The 15,632-nt window shown below is 41.5% G+C and overlaps 1 protein-coding gene across 1 annotated transcript in view; it reads left to right on the top strand.

Moving 5' to 3' along the window:
• The window catches only part of plch2a (phospholipase C, eta 2a), a 71,478-nt gene that overhangs the window by 21,665 nt on the left and 34,181 nt on the right, over positions 1 to 15,632 (top strand). Inside the window, 1 exon segment of the mRNA XM_085394206.1 lies at positions 852 to 945. Within this exon segment, the coding sequence (XP_085250332.1) occupies positions 852 to 945 (94 nt within the window).

Raw genomic sequence — 15,632 nt, 5'->3', positions numbered from 1 at the left:
AGACTCTAGAACTTGACTGCATGCTGAGGAGGCAATTCAGCCATTTGATTCATGTTACAGCAGCTCATGAGGGAATGAATGTTAGGGGTTGAACCAAGTTCTATAGTTCCAGTTCTATACTCTTGCTAATGAGCTACTAATTGTATTCAGGTGTGTGCAACAGGGACACATGGAAAGGTTTCAGGACAGCAGCCCTCGAGGACTGGAGTTTGAGACCCCTGATCTAACAACATGGAGTCAGTTATCTTTCAGTGCAGCTGCCTGATAGTCTGAGAGAGTTATTTTTTATTTTTTTATTTTATTACACATCAACTTGAGCCAGCTGTGACCTGATTTGGGGCTATATAGATAACATTTGATTGGAGTGGAATAAACTGAAATGAAAGTAAGTACATTCTGCATTTGTTCTAACTCTTTTTCTGTTGACATTTTTATTTTTATATGAAATGACATAAAAAAGCTGAACACAGCAATACCACAGCTAGTGTTTCTGAGCTGTGATTACAGGACAACATACAGAGGAAAACAGAATTATTAGTCCCTCTATGAACATATATACACACAAAAATGCTTGATGTCCTGTTTAATGTAAGATTTTTCTTTACTTGTTGTTTCCAATTTCCAATTTTTCAGTTCAACTTTGTCTTATTTTTGGACTTTTGTTTAAAGACACCTTTAACAAGCTAACAGTGTCAAGACATTGTAAAAATGTCAGGTCGAAATCTGATTGACCAATGAGGACAGGTGCCAAACAGCTGATTCCTGAAGCCAAGATGAAAATAAAAACGTGCAGCCAGATCACCAATTGGATCAAAGAGGTATTTGTGACATGAATTTTTTACATTTTATAGATGGCCAAGGTGAGTAAAGACCACTGCCTGGACATCATCCGCAAATTTGAGCCGTGCTCTGAGAACCAAAAGCACGATGTTTTGGGAATTGATGGTAAGTTCCTCTTGAATTTTTGAATACTCTTAGTTTTCTTCTAGTAAATGGCTTCCCTGTTGCATTATACTGCTTTTTGAAGTGCAGTCTTATAGTGAAGAACCAGGCTGTGGTTGATGTGTTAAAGACTTTCATCTTCAGATTCTAGCAGCTTCTTTTCATTCAGTGCTTACATCGCTTCTGATTTTAGGCAGTGATGGGAATAATGGCGTTACAAGTAACGGCATTACTTTTTTCAGTAACGAGTAATCTAACTAATTACTATTTCTATCGTTACAATGCCTGTTACGTCCCCACGAAGGGGTCTAGGGGTGTGAGTGTGGGGACCAGTAACAAATGGGTCTAGAAATAGAATGAAAAGGAAAACAGACAGAGGTGTTCTATAATAATATCGTTTTATTACAAACAATATGGCTTTATTACAAATAACCTTAACTTAAAGAGCCGGCAACACCGGCTTTAACAAATAAGGGAGGCACTTCCCACACTTCTTCCTTAACTCCTCACCAAGGGGAGACACTTCTGGGGCCCACAAGCCCGCCTACTCACTACTCGCAAGGAGGCTGTCTGTCCAAAACCTAGCGGAAAAACGTGTAGAGCCACAGAGGGAAAAAACCACCTCACTCACAGTTCATCCCCAGCTTATATAACCTCAGAGGCAGTGATGGAAATAACGCCGTTACTTGTAACGCCCCTTGTAACGCCGTTCCTTTTTTCAGTAACGAGTAATCTAACTATTACTATTTCTATCGTTACAATGCCGTTACCATTACTAACAAGAAAATGCGGTGCGGTCGCGTTACTATTTTTTTAACAAGCAGACATCGAAGCTGTCTTCAGCTTACCGCATCTTATATCAGTTGCACGGAAGTAGCTGTCTATGTAAGTAATCTGGGCACTACAGCTTTAAGTAGCTGCGCGCGCTCCCGCGGGCGGTAATCACTTTCTGGCCGACGATCACTTTTTGACACAACACCTGGAGCTAAGGGGGCAAAACAATCGCATGGGTGCTGCTGTTTGACTGAGGAACAATAAAGTAGTCGTGGTAAGCCAATCACACGACCATTTCAAGATGACAAAGCAACAAGGTGATATATACCAGTTTTTAAGTTGTGTTGATAGGCTACGTAAAACCAGAGTCATGATAAACAATATACGTGTGTTTTTCCTCAATAGTTTCATCACGTTTACTGTCTAAGGACAGCGCTAGCAAGCACTCTCTGCTTATGACCAAAAAATTAAAAAAACAAACCAAAAAAACAGCCCTTTCGTGTTGGTGGAAAAATGCCCCATGTTGACCAATCAAAAATGATATGGTAACATGACATTTGGTTGTTGGTAGAGAGAGAGAGAGAGAGAGACACCCTACAGTACTGCATTCAATATTTCAACGAAGGTCACTCATATAGTCCAGCGAGCACTGTCAGGGTAATACATGTAACGAAGCGCTGTGAGGAGTTAGTTTCTAGACGTTTGTTGACATCCCGTGTTTAGGTGCTGCTTCTTCTTCTGCCGCTAATTTAAAGGCCACCTGCTGGGCTGGAGTGGTAAATGGTAAATGGACTGATTCTTATATAGCGCTTTTCTACTCATCTGAGCACTCAAAGCGCTTTACACAACTTGTGCATTCACATTCACATTCACCCATTCGCACAAGCACATCTTTCTAAGACCCACACATTCATACTCCGATGGATGCATCGGAGTATCAACTTGTGCATTCACATTCACATTCACCCATTCGCACAAGCACATCTTTCTAAGACCCACACATTCATACTCCGATGGATGCATCGGAGAGCAATTTGGGGTTAGTACTAGGGGAAGCCAGGAATCGAAACACCAACCTTCCCATCAGTAGATGACCTGCTCTACCACCTGAGCTACAGTCCCCCATGTGGACGATGACGGTTTTAAGGCCTGGATATTTTCTTAAGAAAATCCCCGTGACATTTAAAAATCTGAACATCATTGTCTCACCCATACTCTTTTGTAAAATCTCTTCAAACATTAACTGAACACTACCTCTCTGAAAACTTTGTTTGCAAAACTTGTGCATAAGATTTAAAAAATTGACAATTTATATTTGCATTTAAAGTTATGAAATATGATTCATTAAACATGTTTGGTTGTTACAGTAAAAAATAACTTTCTACTCGGATTTTATGTTTTTTATTATTATTAATAATAATAATAATGGATTGCATTTATATAGCGCTTTTTCAGGACCCCTCAAAGGAACCCCCTTTTTTTTTTTTTCTTAGATCAATTGTGTTAATACAGTATGTCAAAATGAAAACATAACTGTAAATTCAGACACGTGAGGTTGTGCTGAAAAGAATGATACCAAACAAGCCAAAATAAATAGTTTTTAAGGTGAAATGTAGAGAGAAAATCAAAAGTAGTTAAAAATGGCCAATTATACCCTGGACCCCAGAGGGTTAAACTATTTTTTTTTTAAAGTAACGCAATAGTTACTTTTCAAGTAATTAATTACTTTTAGAATCTTGTAACTTAGTTACTAACTCGGTTACTAACTCAGTTACTTTTTTGAAGAAGTAACTAGTAACTATTAGAGATGGACCGATCCGATATTACGTATCGGTATCGGTCCGATACTGACCTAAATTACTGGATCGGATATCGGAGAAAAATAAAAAAATGTAATCCGATCCATTAAATATCACGAAAGCACCTCACAAAACTTGCAACACGCCGTAACTCACCTCAGAACGTTAGCACGTCGGAGCAGTATGCATCACGTGATAGAGCGGCTGTGGCATGTGGGACCTGTCGGTGGTCTGGATAGCATTTGGAGCTTCGCTAGCAACCCGGCATTTCATCTCCAACAAAGTTATCCCGAGAGAAGTAAAGCAAGTGTGTAAGTCCATCTCTGAATGTTTGTAAAGCATTCCTGCGTTAAGCTTAACAAGCGACTGCCTCTCCTGCTGCTACTTCAATCATGAAACTGCTTAACGATCAGCTGATCGGCTTTTCTGTCGCGAGTCCATCTCTCTTGTTTGCTTTTGGCCCACTTTGCACCAGAAAGAGGAAACCAGCGGCTGAACAACAGCAGCACGTTTAAGCTTGATCAGCTGTTGTTAGAATTTATTTAATATTACTTTCTACACCAGGATCTTTTTCTACGTAGCTGACGCTGGTAACTGTGCAGGGGCGGATCTAGCAAAGTTTAGCCAGGGGGGCCGATAGGGCATTAACAGGGAAAAGGGGGCACAAAGACATACTTTTCTTTCTTATTCTCATTTAAAATGTCTAGCTTTTAATAAATAATTATCTGACACCCAAAGTTTTAATTTGATGTAAAATGAATAGAAGTCAATTACTGTATATAGTAACTATTAAGTCTAATATATATACCCTAGTAAGCTATAGTACTTTTTCCTTTGGGAAGGTACCATCTGTGCAGTCTGCAATTTTGTTGAAGAAAGATGTTGAATCTATTTAATATTTCTTGAAAAATAATTGATTTCTGTGCATTTTTTTTCACACTTCATCAAATTAAGGTTGATTACGTTGATTAAGCATCATGAGGTGGAGCGTGAGGGGTGGTTCCCTATTTTTTATTTATTTATTTTTGTTGTTGCTGGGAGTTGGAACCCTATTAGTTAGGTTGCTTAATATTTATGCTAAGTACTCTTTAAAATACCAGAATAGGGAGGATGGTGTAGGTTTAAGTTTATTAGATTGATCAGTATTGCTGAACTATGAAATATTTTTTTTTGCATAGGGGTATAACAGAATAGCTTTAGTGTAGTTGTTGTTTTAAACTTGAGTATGAACTTATACAAAATGCAGCAAGATATTTAAAAAACAGTTTTGTTGATTAAAAACCACTATATCGGATTCATATCGGTATCGGCAGATATCCAAATTTATGATATCGGTATCGGACATAAAAAAGTGGTATCGTGCCATCTCTAGTAACTATAATTACTTTTTCAAAGTAACTTGCCCATCACTGCTCAGAGGTGATTGTTAACTGGGCCCTGGTGGCAAACGAGGCTAATCAAAAACAGCTGTGTCCTGAGGAGAGAGAAGAGTGAGAGAGACAGAGGGGGTAGGAGTGGCAAGAGAGGAGGAGGTGGAGAGAGCGGGCAAACACCCTACCCACACACTCCCAAAGCCTCACAGGATGTAACATTCCCCCCTTATATTCAAGCTCTACCAAAACAACAAAAACACTTCATTGTGAGCTGCATGAGAGTGCATCAGCTACGATATTGTCAGTGGTGTGTGGTTGCACATCCGGTTCAGAAAAACGAGGGGATTGTGATCTGTGAACACGGTCACCGGCGAAGAGCTAAAGCTTCCTTCCTAGGGGCTACAACTAGGTTGTGCCAAGCCGTTTTCTACTAGGTACTCAACTTCCTTTTTCATCACCTCATGTTTGGCGACGGGGCAGCGGTATGCATGCTGCTTGATTGGGGCTGCGTCGCCAACGTCAATGTCATGCTCACAAACATTGGTGCGGGAGGGCACATCACTAAAGAGAGACTGATAGGAGTGCAACAAGTCAAGTACATCCCTACACTGAGACGGAGGAAGATGAGACAGGTGGGTCTCGTCCTTGGCTAAAAAAAAAAAAAGAATTTGACAACCGCCCACATTGCTGTCCCTCGGAAAGGGTACCCAGATCATCAACGCCCTTGACTTCTACACTTAGCAGGGAAGCAGGGACTGAACCAGGGACAGCGATCCCAGCGGTGTCTGCCTGTTCTGTCATGCTGGTTTCTGTGGTGCGGTATGGTTTCAGCATGTTAACATGGCATAGGCGAGTCTTCCTCCTGCGTTCTGGGGTGTTGAGAAAAATAGTTGGTGTCAGACACTTTCTTCACTATTACATAGGGGCCTGATAAATGAGCCATGAGGGCAGAATTAGGCGCGCGCAGCAACACAAGCAACAGGCTGAAATTGTCTTTCCACTGCCTTCTGATCAAACCGTCTCTTCATATTGGCCTGGGATACACAGAGAGCCTCTTTTGCTAACAAAGCAGCCCATTGCCACCTGTCCTTGCATGTTTTCACAAACTCCACCACATTAGTTTTAGGCATGCAACCGCTGAGAAAACTCTCCTTCAGCACTTTTAGTGGACCCCACACATCATGGCCAAACAACAGGGTAGCTGGGCTGAACCCCAAAGACTCCTGCTTCACATCACGTATAGCGAACAATACAAAAGTGACACCTTCATCACAGCTTTTTGGTTACACATTATGGTTAAATGGTAAATAAATGATAAATGGCCTGTATTTGTATAGTGCTTTACTAGTCCCTAAGGACCCCAAAATGCTTTACACATTCAGTCATCCACCCATTCACACACTGGTGATGGCAAGCTACATTGTAGCCACAGCCGCCCTGGGGCACACTGACAGAGGCGAGGCTGCCGGACACTGGTGCCACTGGGCCCTCTGACCACCACCAGTAAGCAACGGGTGAAGTGTCTTGCCCAAGGACACAACGTCCGAGACTGTCAGAGCCGGGCTCGAACCGACAACCTTCCGATTACAAGACAAACTGCCAACTCTTGAGCCATGATTGCCCAACAAGAACTGATTCCCTGCCCGCGTCTTTGGTAAGGGGCCAACACAGTCTACCTGGACATGCTCAAATGGTTCACCGACAGCAGGGATAAGACGTTGAGGGGCGGGGGGCACCACCTTCTTCGGTTTACCCACAAGCTGGCAAATGTGACAGGTGTTACAAAACTGCACTACATTTGCTTTCATTGCCGGCCAAAAGAAATGCTGCAGTATACGGTCATATGTTTTAGTGACACCCAAATGACCTGACCATGGTCTAACTGTAGCACATGCTGCCGCAGACTTGTCGGAACCGCTATCTGCCACACTGTACTCCAGTCTTCTCCAGGCCTTTGGGTCCATTTGCGCATCAATAAACCTTCCCAAATGAAAAATGTCTGCTTCTTGATCCCCTCACCCCCATCATCCTGAGCTGCACTTGACTAATGAAGGGTCCTCTTTACTAGCCTCCACAAGTGCTTCCCAAGTGAGCAGAAAAGGAGCTTCAGACTCAGGAGCTGGCTCAACCACACTTTGAGCCGACTCTAAGGCTCCATTATCTCTTTCATCAGTACAGGGCATCACATCCTTCTCTAGAATAGAGGCAATCACTGATCCTGACAAATCAACCCCCCCACCTTGTTGCTGGGCACGAGAACAAGTAAGAACATTCACAGGGAACACATCTGGGTGCTGCTGGCTCAGGGCATCTAAAACAGGCTCTACAACAGGATTGTTGGTCACCTCAGGGGTAGGATAAACTTTCCCACCCGCTATGTCATTTACCATTATAAAATCCAGCCCATTAATTGGAAAACAAGGCTGCACAGCCACTGAAAAAAACCCGCCAGCTCACTTTGTACCCAAATACAATGAAGGGGAGCAGGCACAAAACTCATCCCAACACCTCTTACGATGATGCTAGCATCACAGTCAGACTTCTCATCAAATTCAAGCACACTAGCTAGTATGAGGGACTGTGAGCCACCAGTATCACGCAGAATGAGCACTTCACGCTTGTCCCCGGGCTTACCAGACAGCGAAACTGTCCCCTTAAAAATGAAAGGCTTAAAACATTTATCTGGGGTGTCAGGGGAGGGGGGCCTACTGACAGGAGGCATGGTTTTAATCAGCCCCACGTGAAGTTGAGACTGATTGTTTCCGTTTATAAGCTTCACAATCTGCGATCAAGTGGCCAGACTTAAAACAGAAAAAACACTTTCGGTCTGCCTTGGGACGAGACAAGTACCTCACTCTTCGGGTACTGCACAGCTGGCACCTCGCTAGCCTTCACTGGGGCATCCCATCGGTCATACCTACTGACACTAGTTTTATGGACAAGCACGAACTCATCAGCCAGCGTTGCATCCTCCTTTGGTGAGGAAACCTTATGTTCATTAATATATATTGCAATGCGCTCAGCAATGCAGTTCTTAAATTCCTCTATGAGCATTAGTTCACATATCGAAGCCAGGTCAGTAGCTTTGCAGGCCACACACCACCGATCGAAAAGGACACTTTTTTCCCTGGCAAAATCCAGATAGGACTGACCCTGTCCCCTTTTCAACCTCCAGAAACACTGCCTATAAGCTTCTGGGACCAGCTCATAAGCCAGCAGGATAGCCCTTTTCAGCTTGTCATAGTCCAGGCTGTCCTCAGCTGACAACGAGGAACAAACTTCATGAGCCTTACCTGCCAGCCTACATTGTAGCAAAATGGCCCACGAATCCCTTGGCCAGTGCAAGGCTGTGGCTATTCGCTGAAATGACTCGAAGTAACTGTCAACCTCAGTGTCGCGGAACACCGGAACCAGACGACTGTTTTTCCCCACGTCAAACGGTGCGTCTGCCTGCCGAATGGAGGCAGTCGCAGGAAGGGAAGCCTGCTGGAGTACCAAATGTCGCAACTTGACAGTTGTCTCCACCTCCACCTTTTTCAATTCAACCTCCCTGGCTCTGGCAAGCCCTGCCTCTAAACGCTTAAGTTCCAACTCCTTCTTCAGCTGGACCTCCCTCTCCTGATCCTTCCTTTCCAACTGGACAAATCCCCACCCAGGATTACTCCAAAAACAAAAAAGGCAAAATAAAAAATGAGTACCTGAAGAAGGAGCTTATGCTCAGCTACACACACTCCCCTATGCTAACTGGAGAGAGCGTAGCAGATACAATACAACTAATCAAACGACTGGCAAACAACACACCAAAACTTATTAAACTTACTAATCACTGTACCTTCCATTCATATCCTGGACGAGCCCCCACATTGTTACGTCCCCACGAAGAGGTCTAGCCGTTACCATTACTAACAAGAAAATGCGATGCGGTCGCGTTACTATTTTTCAACAAATAGACGGTTGAAGCTGTGTTTAGTTTACCGCACCTTATATCAGTTGGACGGAAGTAGCTGTAAGTAATCTGGGCGCTACAGCTTTAAGCAGCTGCGCGCGCGCTCCCGCGGACAGCAATCACTTTCTGAGCAGAGTGAAGCTGACCCCTCACCCACTTGAAACGTAAAGGCAAATAGGCGGAGCGGTTAGTGCTACGTTTGTGCAAATTTGTGCAGGTAAAATTATCGTTTGTGCTGCTATGGTTTTTCAGATATTAAACTTTATTTTATAGGTCATTCAAAGGTCACCATCCCCCCAGACTGCTCCAAAGCAGACCAAAGTGGTCTACTTTTTTAGTGCTACGTTTGTGCAGATTTGTGCAAGTAAAATTATTGTTTGTGCTGCCACGGTTTCTGAAATATTAAGTTATATTTTTGGCTGATGACGTCACCATCCCCCCAGACTCTTCCAAATCGGACCAAAATGGTCTCCTTTTGTAGTGCTACGTTTGTGCAGATTTGTGCAAGTAAAATTAGCGTTTGTGCTGCTACGGTTCCTTGAGATATTAAACTTTATTTTATAGGTCACTCTCAAAGGTCATCATCCCTCAAGACTGCCTCGAAAAGGACCAAAATGGTCTACTTTTTTAGTGCTACGTTTGTGCTGATTTGTGCAGGTAAAATTATCATTTGTGCTGCCACGGTTTCTGAGATGTGCTGTTATGGTATGAAAATGTTTTTTTTCAAATGACTTTTCGCTTTGTATGTTCATTTGTTCAATAAATTTCTGTTAAAATAAACTTTTCTTAATGTATTTAATCAGCTAAATTTGTAGAATGTAGTTTTTTTTTATTTATTTTTTTTACTTCAATTTCTTTACTTCAATCACTTTTCATTCCTAAAACTATGATGCAAATGCTTGAGGATTTATTGTTTTTAGAGTGGATTAAAAAAACCCTATATTTGGCAGAAAAAAGTATTATTTGGCATGACTATTTCTGAAGGATTCTTACAACAGCGTGTTAAATCTGATTTCTGAACAAGGTAAGCTTACATTTAAAGGTTTTAGTTACGGAGTTAATACATGATATGGCTGGATCAAAGTGATTTTTTTTCAATGTTAAACATTTTCAAAAATACAGCAATTACAAATGTGCAAATCCAAGAAAACTTTTAAAAAAGAAATTATGTTTCTAAAGCACTTTAAAAACATCTGGTACACTGGACCTAAGTGCTGTACAGTACATGTTAATGGGTTAAACACTCAGACTCAAGTCAATAAAACTCACAAATTAAATAGCTCCATCTTAAAAACAAGAATTCGACAAAATATGAAAGTGTAGATTCGTGGAGAACTTGGGGGAGGGGTTTCTCCTTGCTTAATATATAGGTCAGAAGTCATCTTTTGCTCCATCCTAAACATAGTGTGGGGTTTTTTTTGTGGTTTTTTTAAAATTTATTTAGATGGTTCGAAAGCCATCTGTAGACAAGGTTTCCATTTTTCCAATTCTTTGCAATTCAAAAGAGGCCATAGTCCAAAATGGCAAAATAGCCACTCCAGCTGCCCCAGTCTGGAAAGAGCTGAGTCAGCAGCTAGAAAACAAGATGTCAGCAAAGGCCCTGTACACTTTTGTGAAGCTAAATAGACACATCTGGTCAGCTTTGGAAATCACTGATCAGGAAAGTAATCTGGAAAGTAATAGTGAAGGAGAGTTAGATTCACGTTGCATTTCTCCTGGACAAGAAAACTGTCAAGCTTTTGAACTTGAAGTACCTTTTGAGGACTGGGTTAAATTTATTCCTGAAAAGGTTAAATACAATGACAAGTTTTCTCCTTCTCAAAAAAGGGAATACACAATTTTGAAGCCTGGCACTTGGACTCATATCATCAATGACCTTGTATGGAAGAAAATCTAAAATACATGTACACTTGTGTTCCGAAGAGCAAAGGTCCATCCAGCTGTCACCAATAATTATCTGGACATTAGAGGCAACTGTAAGGAGTGTCATGGCCAGTTAGAAATGTCATGTGACAGACAGCCAGCAATTAATAGTCCAATGGTTTCATGAGAAATACAGATCTCTCCCTGCACACTGGCCACTCCAAGCGGTTCATGTCTGGAAACCTGCGTGAACAGATCGCTAAAGAGCTGTGTGAGGGCAGAATGGAACCAGCTGTATGGAGTTCAGCGAAGGCAGCAGATTTGATGGCTGTTGGAGATCCTGAGCCAAGCCACCTTCCAAATTTGGCCACTCTGCGAAAGGTCAAACAAGAGAGAAAAGACTTGGAATTAGGAGATAAGGACCCCATTGCATCTCTGCAATTATTAAAATATAGTGTTCCTCACAGTGGTAGCATCCGAGATATTGGACTGGACAGGTTTTTCTGTAACTACTAGAGTCAAACTCAGATCCATGTGTACAAGACATTGTCAAAAAAATCTCCCCCAACTGTGTGTTTTGATGCAACCGGTTTAGTTGTGAAAAAACTGCTGAGACCAAATGGCAAATCTGGCCTTATCTTCCTTTATCAAGGTATCCTGACAGAAAACAATTGCCCCGGTGTCCCAGTGGTGCAAATGCTATCAGAGAAACATGATGTTTTTTTGGGGTTTTTTTGGGGTTTTTTGCCTGTCCCGTTTGGCTCTTTTGCCATCAGAATTGTTGTCTAAAGGCAAAGAAAGATGCCCAACGGATTTACTTTACCAAATTGACCATCCCAGCCTTGCCGTAATGGTCCATTTGATTCACCTTTTATTGTTTGTTTTATTTTCACTTACTGAATACGGGACAGACTTGACTGGGGGAAAGAAGGGGAGAAAGAAAGAGGGAAAGAGAAACAGCTGAGAAGAGGGACGGGGGAGAAGGGCAAAAAACAAAAACCAACAGAATGAGCAGAAAAAAAAAAGAAATAAAAAATGCATATATCAATCACCTGGATCACCTGCTGAGAAAGAAAAAAGGAAACATGAAGAGAAACATGATGTTAATGCCATCGCAAACTGGTTGACAGAATGGATTCATGTAGGTGTACCTGTACCAAAGGAAGCTGTGAGTGACTTTCGTCTGGCAATTCTGGGAGCTCTGGTCAAGGTTTTCACTCCTCATCCTGATCTGAAGTCCTACCTTAATGAATGCTTTCATGTCCTTCTTGGAACCCAGTCTGCCAAACTCCTCCCTTGTTTTATCAGGGTTGATGTTGCGCCCTGAAAGCCCAAATTGCTCAAGACTCCATCATCATTCCAGATGAACAGACCGAGGAAAGTGAGAGAGTGGATTCGGTGGATGAGATCCAGACTGACCTACGACAATGGGTAACAGAAATATGTGAGGAGAGCAGGTCACTTGCTGCAGCAAACGGAGATAGAGATAATATTCACTTTCTCCTTGAGATTATTCCTCATATAATAAGAGTGGCAAGTTACTTGCCACTCTGGACAGGAATAATGGTCCCTCTCTTCCAAAGCACCAGCATCACAGCAAGGTCAGCCACTGTTGAAGCTGAGTTCAAAAAGATAAAACATGGCCTTTTCAGACATGAAAACTTGCCTGTTCGAGTCGATCGCTTTATTGCTCGTCATCTTTCCTTCATCAAGGGAAATATGCGGATTTGTTCTGCAAAAGAAAAGACCAAAGATGAGGCAACAGTGGGATCACTGGAAGTCACAGATGCCAATTCTGGATCCATGACAACTCACAGTGCAGAAGACAAAATAAAAAATGGATGCTCACCTGTTTGTGGGATCTGATGCTGCCACAAACATTCCTCCAGCTGATGAAGATGCAGCTGAGAACTGGAGGGGCCTAGCTGTTCCACCCAAAAAAAGGAAGAGGACTTCCTACCTCTCTCCATGTACCGAATGGCTCCATGCAGATGAATCTTTTTGGGCCAAAAGAGTGAAGGTGGGATTATTAAAAAATGGAAACCTTCATCAGCCTATTAGATTAGAGGAATCAACAATCTCTGTGCTCAGTACCTGTGCATTTGATGCATTTTTTTCAGTGCTTATGTTGTGCCTTCTGTGACAGCTCCACATTTTAAAATGCTGTTCTGAAAGACAGTGAAAACCCAGTCTTGCAGCTGGTGAAAGCCATTGCCACAGATGGTGTGACCCATCAAACATACAGGAGGGCAGAGCTGCTTAGTGCAATGTTCGAAGCTGACCAGTTGAGGTCTGGTGCGATCCAAATCGATGCTCAGTGCAATATCTCCGCTGTAATTACTAAGACAGTGAGGAACATATTAAGTGTTTATTTTACAAAACGCTGCTCTTCACAGCACTGCTACCTCAGCAAAGGAATGACAAGGGAAGTGCCATTTGTTTCTCCTGCCATCTCTGTCCTCAAAGAGTCTGCTATAGTTCATCTTGGCACTGCTGTTGAAGCAGGAGCGTGGCCTACCTGAGTCTACCTGCCTCAGGCCACTCTCCAATCCATCTCTGTGTCCATCAGAATTCAAAACAGAAGACAGCACCACAGCAAATGAGCTCTGTGCAGGGACAGTTACTCACAGTTATACTGTTATACACAGTATAATGAGTGTTGCCTGCATTTTTCTGTTTTATTTGGTTCATTACAGTTGCATGTGTTCAATATGGCTAGTGTGTGTGTTATCTGTAAGTTCAGTTTTGCATATAAAGTTAAAGTTCAAAAGTAAAAATCTTTTAACGCTCTTTTCTTTGTCAGTCTGATGTATATTTGCTTTTACACACCCATTCATCTTCACCTGTAGCCTCTTGAAAGTAACCGTTCCATTTTTCTGTCAATAATTTTTCTGTATTTGTTTTGTGTTGACCTCATGGCTTAGGTCAGGGGTCAGCATTCTTTTCAGTTCAGTTTTTTCCCTGCTGCTACAAAACATGTCTAGAGCCTAAAAAAAAGAAAGCACTTATAAATATCTAGAAAATTAGTTGTTGTATCGTGAAAGCTAGGGCTGTGCGATATGACCAAAATCTCATCGTTCCGATAACGTTTTAACCGATGCATGAAACGATAAATTTTTAGACATAAGTTGTTTTCTTTGTGAGTATTTATTACACGGCGTGCTGCAGGGAAAAGCCTGTTCTAACGTTTGAGTCTAAGGTTTATTTTTTAGCATCTGGCGGCTCTTTTTTACTTCTCATCCGTAAATAATCTGCTCTTTCACGTGATTCAGTTTATTTTGAAAAGTCTCAACAGGATCTTGAGCTTTATTGTGAAAGGTTTATGTGGAATATAAACAAGCGGACATGCGATGGTTTTACCGTCGTTGTTGCTAACAACAACGCATAAAAACAGGCGCTTGTCCGTCCGTAGTGTGGTTATATTAAATATAAGAGAAAGAGAGAACTTTAAGAAATTAATACAGTGACCATCAAAACGATGAAAAAATATTGCCGTAAAGAGTTTATTTTGCGACACCACGAAACAAACGATAGCGTAAAATGAAACGATAGACGTTTTTATATCGTCATCTGATATATATGGTTATATCGAACAGCCCTAGTGAAAGCTATGGAAATGTAAATGAAAATGTTTATCTTTAGATTTTAGAAGAAAATGAGTCATCTAACCTTTACAACGGGAAAAGTATTTGTTAAAATGAAGCCAGCTAAGTGAGTCCTTTCCATAAAAATTGAAAATTAGGAAAGATGGGAAACCAACCTGAGATTTACAGTAAATAGTTTTGAAGCTAAGAAACATTAAATCACTTTTAAAAGCCTTGTACATTCTGTGAATAGTCAATGCAGATATTTCATAAAAAACAAACTGCTAACAGAACCCTTTCTTGTTGTCTTTATAATAAAACAGAACTTACTTGGTCTTAGTGGAGGGGCCAGAGAGCCACATGTGGCTTTAGAGCCGCAGGTTGAAGATCCCTGGCCGAGGTGCTGTGGAATATTCAATTTTCTACATGTAGGTGACAACCTATGAAACCAAGCACTTACTTTTTTCTGAGACAGCTACAATAATAATAATGAACATATATAATTCAAAATAGAATCATAGAGACAAACTGGGTACGTGAAAAAATAATAATTTAGGTATACATGAATCACTTCACACGTAACTCACAGTTTTCCACAGAAAAAAATAAAAACTTTAGCCTACCATGTGTACGTTTCTGCACTGGTAACAAAAGAAATATCAACCTTTCCACTGACTAAATTGGTTTACTAAAAAAAATAATAATAAAACTTAATATGCAGCAAGCCTAAAAGAAGTGGACAGTCTTCTATAAAAGTGGTCCACTCCACAGCTGCTGAAACTCACTGCCACAGACACTGTTGTTAAACAGCATAGGCTGTAAGAATTAAAATCGTTATATCTCAGAAACCGTAGCAGCACAAACACTAATTTTACCTGCACAAATCTACACAAACGTAGCACTAACCACTCCGCCTATTTGCCTTTATGTTTCAAGTGGGTGGGGGGGGTCAGCTTCACTCTGCTCACTTTCTGGCTGATGATCACTTTTTGACACAACACCTGGAGCTAAGGGGGCAAAACAATCGCATGAGTGCTGCTGTTTGACTGAGGAACAATAAAGTAGTCGTGGTAAGCCAAGATGACACTTCATGATAAACAATATATACGCTGTGTTTTTTCCTGAATAGTTTCGTCACGTTTACTGTCTAAGGACAGCGCTAGCAAGCACTCTCTGCTTATGACCAAAAAATAAAAAAAAAACTAAACAGAAACAGCCCATTGGTGTTGGTGGAAAAATGCACCATGTCGACCAATCAAAAATGATATGGTAATATTACATTTGGTTGTTTAGGAAGAGGGGGAAGTTTAGGAGTGACCGCGAGAGAGAGAGAGAGAGAGAGTTTTGAAAT

This window comes from Rhamphochromis longiceps, linkage group LG20, assembly GCF_057381845.1.
Source record: "Rhamphochromis longiceps isolate RC_006_pf linkage group LG20, R_longiceps_female_GT1.1, whole genome shotgun sequence".
Taxonomy (NCBI): Eukaryota; Metazoa; Chordata; class Actinopteri; order Cichliformes; family Cichlidae; genus Rhamphochromis; species Rhamphochromis longiceps.
This window is presented reverse-complemented; position numbering and strand designations above follow the sequence as displayed.